This window comes from Mus musculus, chromosome 9, assembly GCF_000001635.26.
Source record: "Mus musculus strain C57BL/6J chromosome 9, GRCm38.p6 C57BL/6J".
NCBI classification, from domain to species: domain Eukaryota; kingdom Metazoa; phylum Chordata; class Mammalia; order Rodentia; family Muridae; genus Mus; species Mus musculus.
This window is the reverse complement of record NC_000075.6, coordinates 96,267,623-96,288,912: the sequence shown is the minus strand read 5'-3', so window position 1 is coordinate 96,288,912 and position 21,290 is coordinate 96,267,623. Positions and strand designations below refer to the sequence as shown.

The 21,290-nt window shown below is 40.7% G+C and overlaps 1 protein-coding gene and 1 long non-coding RNA gene across 49 annotated transcripts in view; both read right to left on the bottom strand.

Annotated features, from left to right (window-relative positions):
* The window catches only part of Tfdp2 (transcription factor Dp 2), a 127,401-nt gene that overhangs the window by 34,734 nt on the left and 71,377 nt on the right, over nt 1-21,290 (bottom strand). For 39 of the 48 annotated variants that reach the window (XM_030244195.1, XM_006510961.4, NM_001184706.1 and 36 more), the window contains 2 exons: nt 14,971-15,074; nt 1,191-1,312 (listed from right to left, as the gene is read on the bottom strand). The exons of 1 other annotated variant lie outside the window; for it this stretch is intronic. In XM_030244195.1, coding sequence (XP_030100055.1) covers nt 1,191-1,312; nt 14,971-14,973 — 125 coding nt within the window. In that variant the 5' untranslated portion in view covers nt 14,974-15,074. The remainder of the gene's footprint in view (nt 1-1,190; nt 1,313-14,970; nt 15,075-21,290) is intronic. 8 more of the 48 variants (XM_030244201.1, XM_030244204.1, XM_030244202.1 and 5 more) reach the window with 3 other exon arrangements.
* Gm39408 lies at nt 3,644-5,420 on the bottom strand. Its single transcript, XR_871038.1, has 2 exons — nt 4,304-5,420; nt 3,644-4,263 (listed from the first exon to the last, which is right to left on the bottom strand). It is a non-coding gene; the product is annotated as a predicted gene, 39408 (long non-coding RNA).

Here is a 21,290-nt window from a genome sequence, read left to right as displayed (position 1 = left end):
TAACAAAACAAGAGAACACAGGGCTGGAGAAAAGGCTCAGAGTATAAGACACTTGCCATGCAAACCCAAGGACCACACCCTAGCACTCACATAAAAGGTATGTCTTTAGGGTGACCTGCCTGTAATTCCAGCATTTACTCTAGAGTCCAAGTTAGGGGATTATTGGGGCAAACTGGTGAGGTAGATTAGCCAAATCAGCAAGTTGACTTCAAGAAAAAACTACCCCTTAGTAAATACAATGGCAAACAATCAATGTAGACACCCCATGTCAACCTCTGGCCTTCATATGTGTATATACACACACACATGTATATTCACAAATACATATGCTCATGCAAACATAAACACATACATCACACACACAGACACAAAACTTTGAAAAAAGAACTTCTGGCGGGGCAGTGGTGGCTCATGCCTTTAATCCCAGTAACTCAAGTGGCATAGGCAGGTGGATTTCTAAGTTCGAGGCCAGCCTGGTCTACAGTGTGCGTTCCAGGACAATCATGGCTACTCAGAGAAACCCTGCCTCAGAAAACCAAAAAAAAAAAAAAAAAAAAAAAAGCCGGCGTGGTAGCACTTGTCTTTAATCCCAGCACTCGGGAGGCAGAGGCAGGGGGATTTCTGAGTTCGAGGCCAGCCTGGTCTATAAAGTGAGTTCCAGGACAGCCAGGGCTACACAGAGAAACCCTGTCTCGGAAAAACAAAAACAAAAACCAAAAGAACCTTCTGGAGAGACAGCTCTGCTGTTAAGAGTCCATGCAGATTTCTTAGGGACCGCAGTTCCCTAGTTTCCAGCATTAGCGTTAGGTGGATCACAAGCGCCTGTAACTCCAGTTCCAGGGAGCCAATGCTCTTTTCTAGACTCAGCCGGCACCTGTACCCTTGGTCACATACTCCACCCCCTACATACACACATATACATAATTACATCTCTGGGTGGTGAGATGACAGATAGAGGCACCTGATGGCAAGATGGGGAAACTAAGCTTGATCTCTAGGACTCACACAATGGACAGAGAACTGACTCTCAAAGTTCTCCTCTAACTTCCACACAGACTCCATTGTATTATGTGTGCACATTTACAAAATAAATACATGTAAAATGTAAAAAGAGGGAGTAGGAAGAAGATAAGACAGCAAGCTAGTAAGGGGGTGGGAGGCTTAGAAACAGTAATTTCTGACACTCTTACCTGGGAACCCAGCCAGCAGCCTCAGCTATGTGAGTCTGAGTGACCATTGCGGGTGCAGGGGTATATGGATTCCCAATCAGAACACTTCCTGAATTGGCAATTCTCTGCGGTGTGCTTATAATCTGTAAAGTTGGTAACAAGAAAATAAAATTTTATTCAAGCCTTTAATTCCAGCCCTGGGGAAGCAGAGGCAGGAGGATTTCTGTGAGCCTGAGGCTAGTCTGATCTAGAATTCCAGGCCAGCTAGGGCTACATAGTGAGACCCTGTCTCAAAAAAATAAGCATATATATTTAAAAGGCAACTTTTTAAAAAGGAAGGGGGAGCTGGAGATGGAGTTAAGAGCACTGGCTGCTCTTCCAGAAGACCTGGTTTTGATTCTCTGTACCCACATGGTGATGGCAGCTCACAACCACCCGTAATTCACCCACTCCAATTCCACGGGTCCAGTGCTCTCTTCTGGCCTCTTCAGGCATCAGGTACACAAATGGTGCATAGACACAAATGCAGGTAAAAGACCCATATAATAGACAGACAGACAGGATGCTTTTGGCTAACATGTGGGGAAGAAGTGCCGTCAAGAGCTCTTAATGATGATCATCTAAGCAATCACTAGTATCTTTGGTTTAATTCTATCTTAGCATCTTAGAACAGCAGTACCCTGACTCCTGACATGATGTCACAGTGTAGATTCAAGTAAGTGATCAGCAATTGAGGATTAACCTGACAACTGACAATTTCTTACTGTCAGAAAAATGAACAGCTTTTTTCCTACGTGGTAAGCACTTTGGGAGCTGGAAAGATGGCACCCTGGTTAAGAGTGCTTGCTGTGTAGCTGTAAGGTCAGGAGTTTGAATCCCATCAAATAATAAGCTGGGCACACCATGCATACTTACCTGTAAGCCCAGTTCTGAGGGAATTAGGGAGAGAGGAACTGTTAGTGCTTCTAGTATAGCTGAAAATATGCATGCTCCAAGTTCAGGGAGATGCCCTGCCTCATGCATTCAAATTAGCAGAGAATATAGCAAGGTAACTGATGCATGTTCCTGGCCTTCAAGCACACATGTATGTAACATGCCCGTACACAAATCAGCTTTTAATCCTAGTACTTGGGAGGCAGAAGTAGGAGGATGTTAGCAAGTTTGAAGCCAATTAGGGCCACCAAATGAGACACTATACTAAAAGCAAGCAAGTAAACCCTCCAACCGGTACCCATAAGAGGGAAACAAAAGCTTCATTTGAAATTGAGTCTACAATTGTAGTAGAGCCTGATTTATGTGACCTAGGAGAACAGTAAAGTAGATCTTCAGAACTCAATATACATACAAAACCACTATACAATCTGGATTGTTATACGATGCAAAATCTAAGTTCCTTGAAAAAGCCAAATGGGGCCTGGAGAGATAGCTCAGCAGTTAAGAGCACTGACTGCTCTTCCGAAGGTCCTGAGTTCAAATCCCAGCAACCACATGGTGGCTCACAACTATCCTAACAAGATCTGATATCTTCTTCTGGCATGTCTGAAAACAGCTACAGTGTACTTACATATAATAAATAAATAAATCTTTTAAAAAAAGAGAGGAGAGGAGAGGAGAGGAGAGGAGAGGAGAGGGGAGGGGAGGGAAGGGGAGGGGAGGGGAGGGGGGAGGGGAGGGGAGGGGAAAGGGGAGAGGGGAGGGGAGGGGAGGGGAGGGGGGGAGGGGAGGGGAGAGGAGGGGAGGGGGGAGGGGAGGGGAGGGGAGGCGGGGAGGGGAGGGGAGGCGAGGCCAAATGTACCTTCTGTACTGATCTGAACTTCAGAATTTCAAGTCAGTGGAGAGTTAGAATGTTACAGATAGAGAGCCAAAATGATATTGGAGTATTTTTGACAGTCATTTATCATCAACCTCTGTATCTGGCTGAACACCCCTTTTGGCTTCTGAGAATCCAGACTTAGAGCCTGAGAAAAACCCCTGTGTTTCCACACACCTCCTGGAGCAGTTTCCTAGCCTGAGAGGCTCTTTTAAGAGGAGGCCCATGAGCTAACTCAGCTGGCGGGTACTGGAGCCTCAGAGCATCTCCCAAGCACAACAGGGTTCCAGAGAAGGGTTGGAAAGCATGAAAACGAGAGCTAGGCAGCCAGTGGGGAAAACACAGCCTGAAGCAGTTCGGAGTCAGACAAAGAGAGGGACTGACCAAAGGGGTGGAACAAGAAGCTAACAGCCAGTGCAAAGAGTTAGCTGAGTGGCTGGGAGACTTGGCAGGCACCAGCTACAGATACATGGAAATAGAAAAACTGAAAACTCAACAGACTTCATAAGATACTTGGAAAGTCATTAAGAAGAGAAAGATTAAAAAGAAAAATGTCTCCTGCGTTAAAAAATGGAAAACACAATGACACAATGCATCTAGACCCCATCACTTATCAGCATACAAATAATTATTTTTCAATAATAATTGCAATTTTATATATCCCTTTTTTAAAAATCAAAAGAAAGCAAACTTACAAATGGAAAAGATTGAAATATTAAATGCCAGTGTTAGCAATAATAATAAACGGATTGTAAAATCCTCTCAGAAAAAGGATCTTTGGAGGAACCCAATCCAAAGCCTACAGAGCCACCTTGTGACAAGATTGCAGAATGCCAACCTATTAAATTCCTAAATAAAGAGACTATGCTGAGTTAAGAATAAAGATTATGTTCAGAACAATGTCATACAATAGATTATATATTTCATTTTATAGAGTTTGGAGAATTAATATATGTATATATTTTAATACATCAAACAATTGGTAGTCAAGATTTTGATGTTTCTGCCTTGAATTCTAAAAAGGCTGATTGTGAGACTGCACATTTATTAGAGATGGTGGCTATCTTGGAAATCCTTTACAGACTAAAGTTGATGGTACTTTAATATATGTATTCTTAGAATACGATATTTTAGATATTATGGCAGAAAATATATTACTGGCATATCTCATAATCCTACAAGTTGGACAATTGTGAAAGGATTTAGCTATACTTCAAAGGAGTAAAACACAAGAGCTACTGAGAGACATTGGGCTATGGGGAAAAATTGCCGAAATAAACCAACCTATATATTATAAGGATGTCTTTAATGGAAATAAACCAACCTATATATTATAAGGATGTCTTTAATGGAAATAAACCAACCTATATATTATATGGATGTCTTTAATGGAAATAAACCAACCTATATATTATAAGGATGTCTTTAATGGAAGGTAGGAAATACGTTACGTTAGAGAAGAGGTTTTGCCTTGGTTTTAACAGAAGAAAAGCTAGGGGTTCCATCATAATAAAGATTAGATCTGACAGACCTCCTGAAGGTCCCATCCTGCCTATAGCCTATAGCAGGATGGGAGAAACCAAGAAGAATAAAACAGGTAAAGTTTGTGCTGCCTCTGGACGTGGGAACATTTCTGAGACAGGCTGACACATGACAGTGTCTCTGTAAAGCCAACAGATCTTGTTGGCTACAGAATCTTCAGGAATTATTACATGCCATCCTTCAAATGGCATCGATGAAAATTTGTATTACAGGTTGGTTATATAGTTCAAACTAACTTTTGCCTGCTCAAAGAATCACCTTTAACATGCCAAACATGCATTCATGCAAAAATGTGTATTACAGTTAAAAGCTTGTAGGTTCACAGAGACAAACAACCAAACCCCAGTGATGTTAGAGCGGCCCTGACAAGACTCACCCTGAAGGACGCTGAGAAGGATGCTGAGACATATTTATTCCAGCATCCTGCTACTTCCAGCCAAACAGTCAGGACTTCATTTAAGCCCTGCACTTTCCCATCACAGAGGGACTGGACAACAAATGTTACAGCTAGCTTTCTTGAGACTGGCCATGTCCCAATTTTATACAGACTCCTAAAAGGGGCTGACACCCCCAGATTGCAGGAAGCAATTTTAAGAGAATGGCATCTCATTCCCAAAAATTGATGTGGGTGGATTTGGTTACTCAGTGGGAGGATTATTAGTGGTCTTGGTCAGAGAGGTTAGATTCAGGGATTTCTGTTTCTTTCCTCTGTCCGTCTCTCTCTCTCCTATCTAGTGTTAGAGAAAGAGAGAGAAGTTAGAAATAATAGGATAAAGGGGTAGATTGTTGAATCTACTTTTAGACCAAAGAATATTAACGAACCAAATATTTTACATTTGGGAGCCGGGCGTGGTGGCGCACGCCTTTAATCCCAGCACTTGGAGGCAGAGGCAGGTGGATTTCTGAGTTCGAGGCCAGCCTGGTCTACAGAGTGAGTTCCAGGACAGCCAGGGCTACACAGAGAAACCCTGTCTCAAAAAAAAAAAAAATTTACATTTGGTTTGGATTTTGTATATTGATACAGATTAAGGCTATATTTCATTACAACATACTATGAATATATGTTTCAACTCTTGTTTAAGGTGTTGTATCTATGCAATGCTTCAAAATGCAATATTAAGTTCTAGTTTTTTAAAGATGCTATTATAAACTGTTCATGTTAATTAAGAAATCCAAGTGAATAGTTAGTCCATCAAACTTATGGTCATGTTAGGTACGAGCTTATTAGTTAATTAACTGGAGTATTCCATCAGCTTCTTTACTGCTCTGCTCCTACAAGAGGAATCTTCACAAGACTATCCTAAGTACTCTATGTCTCACTTGTACAGCATTGTTACTGAAGAATTATTTTCTGTTATTAGAAGCCTGGAGCTTAGTGTTACTGATATAAAAGACTTTGAAAGAGGATGAGAAAGAAAACATAAGAAAAAACAAGTTTCTTTATTGAGAATAACACTGGATATTAATTAGCAAAATTTATTTTACTTCTCAATATCAAATTGTCACATTTTACACAGCAGTTTCTTGACATTCTCTCTCTCTCTCTCTCTCTCTCTCCCTCCCTCCCTCCCTCCCTCCCTCCCTCCCTCCCAACTTCCCTCTCTCTCCCTCCCTCTCCCTCTCTCTCTCTCTGGCTGGAATTTGCTATGCAGGTCAGGCTAGACTCGAATTCACAGAGATTTGTCTGCCTCTGCCCACATGTCCTGAGATTTTAACATTTTCTGAGTGGACAAACCAGAGAGGTTGAATCTGTAGATTAGATTCTGTAATGGAGTAGAAAAGAATCTGTACTGCAAATTCAAAATGCATATTCTTTAAAACTAGGATAATAACAATATTACTAAGAATCAAAACAAATGCTGGGTATGCTGCCACACACATTCAATCCTAACACTAGAGGCACAGGCAGGGGGATCTCTGTGAGTTCAAGGCAGCCCAGTCTACATACTGAGACTCTGTCTCAAAACCAGAAGAAAAGAAAAGGTAGACATGGACGTGCAGCCCCTGATACCAGCTGCATAGGCGGCTGAGGCAGGGGAAGAGCTTCAGCCCAGGAACTCCCAGCCTGGGTAACAGAGCAACACCTCATCTCAAAGCAAGCAAAACCAAGACAAAACAAATAACAAAACCAAAAACGAAAGAAAAACTCAATCTACCCCCAGTGCAGAAAATAAGTTACATAGATAATGAGTCAAAGCATACTTTACCTCCTTGAACCATAATTTTGAAGTTCCAAATTTAAGTAAGAATTAAAAATATACCTCTAGGAGGAAAATACCTAATAAAAATATATATGTATATTAAAAAAAATTATATATACCTCTACATTGGCAAGAAGGCCATGTTGGGTAAAGGTGCTTGCCACCAAGCCTAATGACCTGAGAGAGTTTAATCCCTGAAAACGCACATGGTAGGAGAGAAATGACTATTGGAGTTGTCTGAGCTCCACACGTGCCTTTTACCTTATTTGGACAGACATGTACACATATGAAAATAAATTAATATGTAAGTGTAAACATACTTCTAACATTCAGCTAAGAAAAGGAAAAGCCATTTTAAATTTTAGAATCAACTATTCTTCATACTCCAAACCTTAGATCTCTTTAATCTTGCCTGTCATTTCTAGGACGACTGATTAGTTAGGCTAGGAAGAATCAAGAGCAACTAAGCATCCCTCCAACAACACAGTTGAAGGACTGCTGCCATCTATGGGTAGAACAGCTGAAAACGTATTTACTCGGAAAAGGAATTTTCATAGTTATCAAGTATTATGTTCAATTGCTGTGACATTTTTGTTTTCACTAAGTGTGTAGTAGTTTCTCTTCTTCTGAACTAAAATAGCCAGGAGTGAAAAGCCATACTAAAGCAAGCATTGCTAAGCTAGCTTCCCAGGTTGAAGGATGGCTCAGCAGTTACTTGCTGCTCTTCCAGAAGACCCAAAGTGGGCTCTCAGCAACATCTTTAACTCCACTCCAGTGGTCCAATGCCTCTTCCAGCCTCCAAGGAGACTGCCACATGATGTAGGTCACACACTCACACAGATACACATGTATACACACAAATAAAAGTAAATCTAAATTAGTTTTTACAACCAATGAAAATTCTTTTCATAAGGACTTTTAAAGGGGGGGAGGGGTTGACGGGGTGGGGGGGAGGGGTTGACGGGGTGGGGGGGAGGAGCTGCCTGCATGCCACAGAATATGGACATCAGAAGACAACTCTCAGGAGTTGGGTCTCTCCTTTCAACCATGTAAGTTCCAGGAATGGATCTTAGATCACAGGCTGGGCAGCAAGTATATCAACCTTCTGAGCACCTTTTTTGAAATATCTAGCTTCCAAGAGTTTTAAAAGGGAAGGGCACAAGAAACAAGACTTTAAGGAGCTGATGAGTCAGGCTGGAGAGATGGCTCAGTGGTTAAGAGCACTGACTGTTCTTCCAGAGGTCCTGAGTTCAATTCCCAACAACCACATGGTGGCTCACTGTTCAATGCACTCTTTTGGTATGACTGAAGATAGCTACAGTGTGCACATATTAGATAGATAGATAGATAGATAGATAGATAGATAGATAGATAGATAGATAGAGAGAGAGAGAGAGAGAGATTTTTTTTTTAAAAAGAAGCTGATGAGTCTGGGAGGTGGAACAATAAACAGGATATATTATGTGAGAAAAAAATCTACTTTCAATAAAAAAGAAAAAAGGACGATAAGTAATAGTCTGGCCAAGAATTCTCTACTTAAATAAGAACTTTTTAAAACCCTAGATGAGGGCCTGGAGAGATGGCTCAGCGGTTAACTTCTTCTAGAAGTTCTGAGTTCAATTCCCAGTAACCACATGGTGGCTCACAACCATCTGTAATGGGATATGATTCCCTCTTCTATTGTGTCTGAAGACAGTGAAAGCTGTACTCATATACATAAAATAAATAAATTTTAAGAAAAAAAAATCCTAGATGAGAGGGTCACCTTCTAATTAGAGGGACTAATTGAAGGTCAACCCTGATGCACAGGAAAATAAACCTCTTGCTTTTGCGATTAGAAAAAAATCCTAGATGAGGTCAGAGGTGAAAAACGATGTTGTTTTTTATTTTGGTTTGCTTCCCCCAACCCCCCAAGTTCTGGGGAATGAACTCAAGACTAGTGCATCTAAAATAAGTATTTTATCACTGATCTACACCCCTAGGCTAGACTAGATGAAAGCAGCAAGAAGAGCTGGAAAATGGCTCAGCAGGTAAAAGTGCTTGATGCCAAGCCTGACACACAGAGCTCAATCCCTGGGGCCCATGTGGTAGGAGAAGTGACTCCTGCACAGTACTACCACCTCTACTTGCACACTTGAGTGTACACACACACACACACATATATACAAGGGTAGGGTGGCGGGGGAGGAAGGGAGGAAGGGAGGGTGTGTTACAAAAACCAGAGTAACAAGCCAGGTTTGTGGAACATGCCTTTACTCCCAGGTGAATCTCTGAGTTTGAGGGAAGCCTGGTCTAGACATCTCTAGATCAGCCAGGGCTCCATGAGACCTGTCTCGTTTGCTTATCTAATGGATGTTTTGCTTGTATATATGGCCTGCACCACTTCATTCCGGGTGCCCGTGAAGTCCAGAAGAGACTTCTGATCCCCTAGAACTAGAGTTATAGAAAGTTCAGTGCTGCCATGAAGAAAGATACTAGGCACTGAACTCAGGTCTCCTGCAAGAGCAACCAGTGCTCTTAACCACTGAGTCATCACTCCAGCCCCCCTCCCAAAAAATAAATTAATCTTTATTAAGATAAAGAAATAAGGTGACAAAGGAATCAAGGAAAACAGAAAAAAAATCTGTAACCCTAGTACTTGGGATGTTAAAGCAGGAGGGTTCCAAGTTCAAGGCCAGCTTTGGCTACTTAGTAAGGAAGGAAAAAAAGAGTAATGAAGAAAGGGAGACGTAAATGTGTTAGTCTATTCAGGCTATGTAACAATACTTCTGACTAGATAATTAATAAAAAATAAGAACACTGAAATTTATTGCTCATTGTGATACAGAAAAGAGTTCTGGCCATAGAAAAGCAAGCAGGCTATAGGGAATCAACAAACTGGCAGACTCCTGGACACCTTATGGTAACATTTGCACTGCTTGTAAGTGGACAGAAAACCAGATAGCTACAGACAACTGTTAAGACCAGTGACCATCAAGGTGACTATCCATGAACCTCTAGAATAACTTGTTGTAATGTCAGCATATAGTAAGTTCTCTGTTCAGAAGAGAAGCTGGAACACAAATACAGGCACATACAGGGAGGTCATGGTGCTCCCCTTTAATCCCAGCACTTGGGAGGCAGAGGCAGGCAGATTTCTGAGTTCAAGGCCAGCTTGGTCTACTAAGTGAGTTCCAAGACAGCCAGGGCTACATAGACTCTGTCTCAAAAACAAAACAAAAAACAAACAAAAAGAACAAACACATGCATATTTTGAGCAATATTCAAAAACAGTACACACACACTACATTTTTATAGCTCTTCCAACACCACGAGAATTCAAAAAAAAAAAAAAAAAAAAAGCATGACTATTTTAACTCCCACAAAACATCTATCCACCTTTGTTACTCTGTCCCTGAAAGGGACACCCCCCTCCTGTGTTTTCTCTTCTCACTGCTACTCTACTTCTGGGGCAGTGCTACTGCACTTCTCTTCTGCAATAAATGTTTACTCTTCCTTTACTTCAGAACTAGTCTGTGTCTCATTTTCAACCTGCAAGGAGCCACGTATCCAGAAAACAGTCTTAGTAATGAGAAGTTTTACATCAAAGTCCCAGCATATTCAATGACTGGAAAAGCCTGGGTCTCTGCTTCTAAGATTTTTTTGAAGGGCTTGGGGTTCCTGTGAAGTAGCTAGACACATATGGCAGGCAGGTTTGGAGGTCACTGAAGATAGACCCCTGTCTCATCATCAACTTTGAACCCCACCTACTACTTCCCTGGAAACACTACCAAGGAAATCTCTCCGTAAGATTTTAAGATATTGAGCTGGAGAGATGGCTCAGTGGTTAAGAGCACTGACTGCTCTTCCAGAGGTCTTGAGTTCAATTCCCAGCAACCACATGGTGGCTCACAACTATCTGTAATGGGATCCAATGTCCTCTTCTAATGTGTCTTAAGACAGCTATAGTGTACTCATATATAAGATAAATAAATAAATAAAGATTTAAAATATCATAACAAAAAATATACAAGAGATTATCATGGTTCAGCCCATTAAAGGAAAGCTACAAATTTTTTTGGTCAAACAACAACAACAACAAAAACTACACAATGACTTCTATTTCATCCTGAATAAAAAAAAAAAATGCTGCTCAGATCATTATATATTGTTGCCCCCAACCTTACGTGTTACTGCAACTGGGGGCTAGAAAGAAGGAGTATTGATGAAGAGCACTGGGTGCTCTATCAGGGGACCTAGGGTTCAATTTTCAACACCCACGTGACAGCTCTCACAACTATAACTATAGTTTCAGGGGATCTGACAACTTCTTACCTCCCTGAGTGCTGTACACAGATGGTAGAGACATATATACAGGCAAAACAGCCACACACATAAAAGATAACAATGTTTTAAATAAACTACATTATTCCAACTGGATCTGTCCAGTCACCTGGCCAGGAGACCATTCTTTAGAAAAGTTCATTAGCCTGAAGATAAGTTAAGAAGATGAAAAAATTCCCACCCCTTTTTAAACAGGGTTTTTCTGTGTCCTGTTCTATGTCCTGTGATAATATACCCGTACACCTGTAGAACCTCTCCTTGCATACCTTCACTGTTACAGCCCCATATAGCTCTAGCCAAAGGCAATGTGGAGGATATAAATTGTGCTAAGCTTGACTTCTGGGTACCAGAACTCACAACTTCCCTCAACACTGCCAACTCCTTGGAGCCAGAGACCTTGGATTAAATGTAATCAAAGAAGGAAAACAAACAAAGCAGCTTAGAAGTGGATACACACATTTCTGATACTGCCTTGACCAGGTACACTGCTGCACAGCTAGAGATAAACCCCAGAGCCTCCAGCGGCTGCTTCTGTAATAAGGCAGAGGCACTACACAGCTTGCTGAAATCAGCATTAAATCAGAGTTAACTGCCTTTACCAATTTGCTCCTGAGGGATTTGATGTCTGTAAGGTCCCAGCCTACACCATCTCCCCATGGGGCTGTAGGATCTATACTGTAGAATGCTTTTTCTCTACACCTCTGAGGCAGGAAAGACAGGGAAATTTGGGGGACATGAGTAGCTACCACCCAGGATTAAAGTCTCCTGCCAAATGAAAAGTAAGAAAGTAAGAACTCTAGCTCATCAGCATTTGCTATGAAGGTTACGAACACAGAAATAATTTCTTCATGTAGTCAATTTTATCTTAAGGTAACAATAAACTAGGCCTAAAGCTTAAATGTGTATGGCCTTGGGTAGGCCCCCATCCCATTCCCCAGACTTTGCCTGAGAACCTCAAAGAAATTGTTTCCTGCATTGCTGTGGGCTAGGATTTTGTTTGTTTGTTTGTTTTGGTTTTGGTTTTTTGAGACAGGGTTTCTCTGTAGAACTCAGAAAACCACCTGCCTCTGCTGGGATTGAAGGCGTGCACCACAAAACCCGGCTTTTTTTTTTTTTTTTTTTTGTGGGCTAGGATTTTATCTTATCAACTATCAGGTGCCCCTCAGGAACCACCCAGTTATAACAAACTAACTTCAAATCCCACAAAAATGCTTCATCTAACTACTGTGAGCTGCTACTCACAGAGCACCCTATAGCATACTCTCCAATGTGCCTTACTTGATTCTGCGCATCTCCCTCCTAACCCTGATGTTCAAACCTGTCATAGAATATCTTTAATAGTGCGGCTGGAGGGAAGACTCATGGTTAAGAGCACTTACTACGAGTGGATTCCCAGCACCTGCATAGTTACTCACAACAGCCTGTTAACATCATTTCTGGAGAACTCATGCCTTCTTCTGACCATCATGGGTACTGCTTGCACATGATGCACAGATACACACACAAGAAAAATACCCATTCAAATAAAATTCTATCAAAATACAGTATCTATAATAAAATCTCCAATTCTGCTTTATACACTAATTAGGCCTAAAATTCTTTTCAGTTTAGAAACTATAAATTCAGGTTTAACCCCAGTAAAGTCCTTAAAATTCCAAGGGAAGTATTCAAGTTGCTAAGGTGGTGGCCCTGTTTATTGCTGGTGGCAATTAGTTTGAGGGTGGCCCCATTTCCATAGCTTCCCCTCAGCATTCTAATGAGGTCTCTTTTCAGTGGCGATAGCAATAGTTCTCTACCTAGTCCTCGAGGCTCCCTCAAAGGTTCTTTAAAATCTAAGTGGCATCAGCATTCTGTAGCCTAGTGGAGATGGCGCATGGATACTGCTACCAAGGTGGTGCCATCTGTACCCTCTGAAGGAGTGACTACCATGCCTGCACTGTACAAGGCACCTTAGAGCCACACAGGTGATGACTAAGGAATTTTAGTATTTACATAATTCTATTTCAAAGTACAGACTTTAGCTAAATGTCTTATCTGTATCTACTGTAGTGGCTGAGAGAAGGGCACATGCTGAACCACTGTTTGAATCTTTCCTGAGCTACTTCCAAGTGGGGACAATTTATCTGAGTCTCTATGGGGTCTAGAGCTAGATCACATTCTTCACATACTTACAGTAAACTGTGTTTTATCTTTAACTTGAAAGTTTCAGATGATTAACAGTCTTTAACTGACCCTAGGAAATGTCATGCTTATAATACCTTAAAGACTTCCTGAAACCAGTAAGAATGTTAAAAGATAGTTCTATTTAAACTTTGAATTCAAAATAGTCCACAGAATGCTGTGTCATAAGCAAAATATATTGGTACTGTTCTGTAAGTGAGAATTACTCTTTAATATTTACGTATTTGAAATGATTCACTGGGAAGGCACTGTCACCAAGCCCGACAACGTGAGTTCTGATTCCTGGAAAAAACACAGTGGAAGGACAGAACCTATTCCTGCAAGTTATCTGACCTCTACACATGTTGTATGTTGTGGCATGTGTTTAAGTGCACATGTATACATGCAGTAAATAAATAATTTAAAATAAAAATATTAAGATTTAAGATAGTTTACTTTTTTTGTTAGTCTGTTTGTTTTTAACGGTAGGTATTTTCTATGTATGGGTATCTTGCCTGCATGTACATCTGTGCACCACTTACATGCCTGATGCCATGGAGGCCAGAAGAGGGTGTTGGATCCCCTGACTATCAGATAGTTGTGAGCCTCAGAAATAGGGGCTGGAAATCAAGTCAGTCCCTCTGCAGTAGTCAGTGCTCTTAAGGACTGAGCCATCTCTTTAGTCCCCTGTAGTAGGTGTTTTGAGAGAGTCCTCCTGGCTTCAAATGCACTAAGATCCTCCTGCTTAGTTTCCTAAGAGCAGGGCTTACAGGCAAGAACCATCAAACCTGAGCAGAGTGATTTTGTTTTGTTTTGTTTTGATTTTTGGAGACATGGTTTCTCTTTGTACTAGTCCTGGCTGTTCTTGAACTTGCTTTGTAGACTAGACTGGCCTGGAATTTACAGAGATCCGATTGCCTCTGTCTCCCAAGTGCTAGGATTATAGGCACGCGCCACTACACTTGGTTGGTCAGAGTAATCTAATGCAAATGTAATTATAAACAAGGTTTTCTGAGAGGACTACGTATTTCAAGCTCTAGCAGGAATAATGCTTTTAAAGAAACATACACATACTTATTTTTCATCCAGTAATTTTAGGGTTGAGAATTAAAATGGCACACAGTTGCTTCCTTGGTTATTTGTAAGCACGCAAGTTCCTTTCTCCCTGTTCTCTCCCCGTCTCTACCCCATGCCTCTCTCTCCAGTCAGGGTTTCGCTATGTAATTCTCTGGATTGGAACTCACTAAATAGACTGGTTATCCTGGAACTTGTGGTGATCCTCCAGCCTCTGCCTCCCAAAATGTGAGTACACGCATGAGTTTACCTATAATAATCTTTAATCATTTAATTTAATGAAAAACCTGAAATCTATAACTCCAAGTATAAATTCAACTACTCAGTTATAACTCAATTTATATGTGCAAACATGGTTTCCACAAAAGTTGTAAGACTGGTAGAATACAATAGATTTCAAGTTAATTAAACAACAAAAGTTAAGAAAGGCCTCGTAAGGGGAGAAAAACCTTAATATTACACATTCAGAACCCACAGATTGAAATGTTAAAATTAAACATAAGAACACAAAAACATTTATTAATATAAATTAATACTTAATTATACTGAGATAAAACCAAAACTTTTATTTAGGGTAAATGAGATAACTAAAATTAAATAGAATATTTGATCAAACATCTTCAGCATAATTATCTATAAATTAGTCTTGCCTGAGAAAAGTGTCAATTCTGAAATTTAATAATTTTCTTACCATTTGGGGTCCAACATTCACATTTATTGGCCCTAAGGTTTTCGGTAAAATCTTTGTTGGTGAGTTGGTGCTTGAAACTGGAAAGGCAACAAGTGAAATGTTACCTGAAAGACAGGTAAGTAAGAAGTCAGTCTTCTGCGGTATCAAGTGCACACACACACACACACACACACACACACACACACACACACACACGCGCGCGCGCGCGCGGTCCTATTCCATTCTACTAATCTACATTTGGAGACACAGTATACCTGGGGTAGTAGAGCACACTTTTAATCCCAGCACTGAGGAGGCAGAGGCAGGTAGGTCTCTGAGTTTGAGACCAGTCTAGTCTATAGAATGAGTTCCAGTATAGCCAGGGATACAGAGAAACCCTATCTGGAAAAACCAAACAAAATAAACAAAAACCAAAAAGTCTTAATTGAAATACATACAAACCTTATCAGCCCAGACTGGATTCCCTAAGTTTTCTAACTGGATGCCAAACTTCCTATCAAACAGCCTAAATTATATCTTTATTTTCTCAATATTGATGATGTACATGGCAGTGTATTCCTGTAATCCTCCTATAGGACATTACAGTGGAAGGATCTAGAATTGGAGGCAAGATGGCTCAGTGAATTAAGGTACTTGTTGCTAAATCTAAGGACCTAAATTTGACCCCCAGGACTGGCATGGTAAAAGGAAAATGAGTGCATATATAAACATGTGCACACGCACGCATAAATGTAATTTTAAAAAAATCTGCATGCAGGCTCATCATGCCAAGAAAGAAGCTGCCCGGAGGTGGGCACTGTTGCTGCTGCTACCTCTTAGACAAGAAAAAAAGAGTCGAAAGCCAAATAACGCCTCATGGCATCCAGCTAAGGTCTGAAGACGTCCGAGTTTGTCTGTGGACCTCCACACCAAGAACCAAGTTGCAAATTCAATAGGTCATTTTGGATCAGAAGGTCAATTATGAAGCACCTATAATTTTTCAATTATATAAATTCTCTGGGTTCTGTTGTGGCCCAGATAACAACTTTTTTTTTTTTTTTAATTGTGGGCTGATGCGTTTTTAGAATTTTATGCAAGAGACTAAGCTAGGTTCTAAAACACAGTAAGGGCAGCCTCGTTCATTGACTGTAAAGCTGCAAGTAGAGAAGTTTTATGAGATGCCCAGAGGCCTGTCCAACACCTGACCACAGAAGCTCGGCACAAGTTTCCAGGGTAAGATGACATTTAGAGTAGAGGTTCCTCTATAGAATAGTGTACAAGTTACTAGCTTAATTAAACTTCAGTTTTTGTCCCCGCATCCCAGAAATTGGTTTTGATTGACCCAAGACTTAAGTTTCTCAAATAAAGCTGGGCAGTGGTGGCGCACGCCTGTAATCCCAGCATTTGGGAGGCAGAGGCAGGTGGATTTGAGTTCGAGGCAAGCCTGGTCTACAGAGTGAGTTCCAGGACAGCCAGGGCTACACAGAGAAACCCTGTCTCGAAAAACAAAACAAAACAAAAAACGAAAAAACACCCCCCAAAAAAAAAAGAAAAAGAAAAAGAAAGAGAAAAAAGTTTCTCAAATAAAGGAAATAAAATCTCCATAAATATGAAAAAATCTGCACGCAGAGGTTTCAGTTTCCCAGTCTAAACCAACCTACAGTTCTTAATAATAAGTATAAATTGGCTGGGTGGGGTGACGCACACCTTTAATGCCAGCATCTGGGGGGCAGAGGCAGGTAGATCTCTGAGTTCAAGACCAGCCTGATTTACATAATGAGTTCCATGAGTATACAGAGAGACTCTGTCTCAACAAACAAACAAACAAACAAACAAACACAGTTTAAGGTGATAACTTGTTGGCCCAGAGTCCACACCTGTAATGTCAACACCCTTGAGGCTAAGGGGAATGATTGCTGTGAGTTATGAGTTCTATAGTGGCCATAACTAAACAGTAAGACCATGCCACAAACAAAGTGGGACCAACATTATGGTGTTTGTGGAACTAAAAGTCCAATCTAAGAAGGGCTAATTATCTTGTACATTAAATTTATATATATATGTATATGTATATATGTATATATATATATATATACATATAAATTATTTTTTTTTTTTTTTTGGTTTTTTGAGACAGGGTTTCTCTGTATAGCCCTGGCTGTCCTGGAACTCACTCTGTAGACCAGGCCGGCCTCGAACTCAGAAATCCTCCTGCCTCTGCCTCCCGAGTGCTGGGATTAAAGGCGTGCGCCACCACACCCGGCTTAATTATATATTTTAAAAATTTATTTATTAATAATAATTAGTGGGGTGTTGAGTGCACATCATGGCACCTGTGTGGAGTTCTCAGAGACAGCTTTGTGTAATCCGTTCTTTCCTATCACTTCTATACGGGCTCCTGGATGCCTGGCTTATGCGTTAAGTACCTTCACCCATCAGCCATCTGACTGGACTGTAAATTATACTTTTATATACCAAAATGAAGGAGAAAGCCAGGTGTAGAGACCCATGGCTATAGTCCCACTTCCTGAGGGCAGCAGGACTAAGAGTTCAAGGACATCTTGAGCTACAAAGCAAGTTTGTGACCAACCTGGTCTATAGGAAGACCTGACTTAAAGGGAAAATGGTATAAGCAAATTTATGTTTATTAGTAAAAAGTGTAATATAGGTCATGCATTTCTCTTAGCTTTTCCTTATCTGTTACTTCAACCAGCTCTATTATTTTTAAGCCAGCTAATTTATTTACTTGTCAACCAGCTCTATTATTTTTAAGCCAGCTAATTTATTTACTTGTCTACACCATGTTACTCTAGTCCCTTTAAAGGTCTCCTGAATCAGAACAATCTTTCACTTTACTGGATCGATCTCAGCACACAAACATACATTATTTCTTCTATCTTGAAAGCAAACAAAACAAAAAAATCCAACTTTTCTTAGCCACGCATAATGTGACTCAGTGCCAGCAGCTTACATCATCACCATCACAGCCAGGTTTGGGGCACCTCCTTCCACTGTCCTGTGAGTTTCATATTTTCCTAGGCAACTTGCACACCTTTAAAAGGACCCTGTTGACATCATGCCCCCTCCCAATTCTGTCTGTATCTCTCTTATGTCCCCTTTGTCCCTCTCCCCCCAATAAACCTCTTGTGTTAGATCGATTGCAAGGCCCACGAAGGTACTTTCTGCCACTTAATGCTAAGAGCTACAGCTACCAACCCATTCCTCTTGACCTCCACAGTCAAACTACTCTCAAAATCTATGGACATTTACAGTGTCCACTTCCTCCATTGCTGATTCTCTTGAACCCCTTCCCATTTTCCTCTTTAAAATTTCACTTAAATAGTTCTTATCAATATCTCCATGTTGCTGAATCCAAGATTAAGTCTTAACTTTCAACTCAAGTTAACCTCTCAGCATTGTACATGATTTTACTACATCCTGTGAAACGTTGTTTCTCATTTGGCAATTGGGTCAAGCCTCTTAGTCTTCTCCTAGCCAACTGGCTATTCCAGTTGTTGATGGCTGGCGTTCCTCTCTGAACTGTTCTGAAGCCCTAGGCTTCAGTTCTCCAACCCCACTTATCAACCTTTCCTTATTGGATAAACTGATCTCAGCCTCATGCCTTTAAATACACTCGAGTCTGATGTTCCTCTGGATTAAATTGCTGAATTTAGATCCAAGTCCTGGTTAGTTTGTCAACTTGACACAATTAGAGAATCTGAGAACAGGAATCTCAACTGAGAAAATGCTTCCATAAGACTGGCCTGTAAGCAAGCCTCTAGAGCATTTTCTTGATTAATTACAAATGCTAATGGAACCAGCCCATGGGTGGAGCTCGGTTGTATAAGAAAGCAGACTATGTTCAGAGGAATAACACTGTCCTGTCTGTGGAGGTCTCTTGCCAGGCACAGCTAGATGAGCATATAAGGAGGTAAAAGAATCGCCTGGACTACCATATTTCTGTACAAGGAGCAAGAGCATATGATAGGCTGGTGGAAAAGCATGTGGTGCAGAGCATTTCTACACAGCAGGAAAAGGAGACCATTGCCAAGTGCACTGAAGAGCTAAAGCTACCTGCAGAGGCTCAAGTGCAGCCAGTTATGTGAATGTGTCTACCTCAATTGAGACAGCCAGAGAGAGTTAACTTAAGTGAGAACTTGTTAAGAACTCTTCCTGTATTGCTGTCTATTAAAATTACAGTATACCTTTCCTAAGAAATGAACGAGCCACTAAATTGTTAGTGGCTTAGCCCTATTGGCCAATAAGACCAGAGTTACATAGTGATCACATTTAAATAAGCAATTTGTAGCCACTTGCTGCCTGACTAAAATTACCAAGTTATAGTTTAAACCTGTAATTAGTTATACCATTTTGCAATAAAATGACATTTGAAACAGAAAAAAAAAGCCTTAAGTTCTTATATAAAGACTGTACCATCTGCAGCTCTCGCTCCTTCTTGTTATGTCCATGCCCATTCCCACCATTTCAAGCGGTTCTCAGAGGCTAGGCACTTGCTTCACTGCGCACTAAACAACGTGTCTATATGTTCAAACCATTCGCCAGAGAAGTGGATGTCTTCTGGCCTACGTGTGCCACACATGCATGCATGCATATATTTTAAGTAGATATAACCTATTATTTACAACAACCACAAGGAAGGAAGAATACAAAAAAGGCTGGGCATAGAAGTTTATAATCTCAGCACTCGAGTTGAAATAATTTCAACTCCAGTATTTGCTACATAGTGAATTTCAGGTCAAAATGGGATACAAAGTGAGATTTTTGTCAATCAATCAATCAATCAATCAATAAATAAATTTAAGGTAATACAAAGGATGAACTAGCAAGACGACTTAGCAAATAAAAGCACATACAGCCAGGTTTCCCCTGAGGAAAACAGTAGAACAGATTCTTACAAGTCCTAACTTCTACACTTTTTACCACTGTGTGTTTGTGTGTGTGTGTGTGTGTGTGTGTGTGTGAGTATGTGTGAGTGTGTGTGTGTGTGTGTGTGTGTGAGAGTGTGTGTGTGTGAGTGTGTGTGTGTGTGTGTGAGTGTGTGTGAGAGTGTGTGAGTGTGTGTGTGTGTGTGTGTGTGTGTGAGTGTGTGTGAGAGAGTGTGTGTGTGTGTGTGTGTGTGTGTATCTGAAAGTGCACTGTAATCTCGGCAATCAGGCATTCAAGGCCATTCTCAGCTACATGGGGAACTCAAACCAACCAACAAAATAAAAGCTATATAATGATTTTTCCTAAGAATTCTCCTGTCTTTCTACTAGTTGTTAGTCACTTATTGTAGGATCTCTTCAAATAATGAAGGAATAAGATTATTTTGTTATGCTTGCAGCAAATGTTTTTTCCAATTTTATAGTTTTTGCTGTGTGTTGTTTTTCCCCGAGACAGGATCCCATTTCGTAGTTTAGTCTTTCCTAAAACTAGATAGATAGCCCAGGCTGTTCTCCCAGCAACTCTCCTGCCTCACTCAGCCCCCCGTAAGTAATGGGATTACAAGGTGTGAGCCAGCAGGTCTGTCTTTCCCTTTCCTTTTTGAGACCTGCCTTGCCTTGGTGCCCAGTAGTTCTGTCTCAGCTCCCCATGCACTGGAATTACAGGATGAGCCACCATACTCGACAGGTTTTGTTTTATATTTAATTCTCCACATATTGCTTTGGAAGTAGTCAACTTTATAAACCTTTTCTCTTAAATTTTTTTAGTATGAAAATGAAGGAGGTCAAAGTAATAATGATTACTTTTGTTCTCCAATCTGAAGTACACATTATACGTGGGTCGACGGATGGAGACGCAGACAGGGATAGGGGTGCAGGCACGCTCACACACAGTCACAGACTCCTTAACAGTTGCATTTCTGATTGCATGCTATTCTTACAAACCACTAGTACACGTACAAAGGTTTATTAAGAAGGACGAGGCACACGTCTAGTCCTCGCTTTAACATGGTAAAGTCACTCTCCTCCAAACACTTGCCTCGCCCACCAGTAGTCTGCTGTACCTCCTTCTTCACTCCATTCTTTATACTTAGTCAAAACGTGATTTTGTTCTTTTTTCTATTATCTTATTCAGTCTTAGAAATACTTAATTCTTAATTTTCCATGTCTCTTCCATCAGCCTGATTAATACTTATTTTGGTACATCATTTGCAGCCTGGCTCACCTAGTCCATTCTAACTGTCCTTCCCTATGTGTCTGGTTACACTGTGCACTGCACAGGGAGTGGTGACATGAGTTCTCATTCAAAATGCATTTCAGGGATCCACTGGACACCTACTGAGCCAAAAACTAAGTAGAAATTCATGTTTTTAAAAGAGCTTCAACTGATTGGGAAGA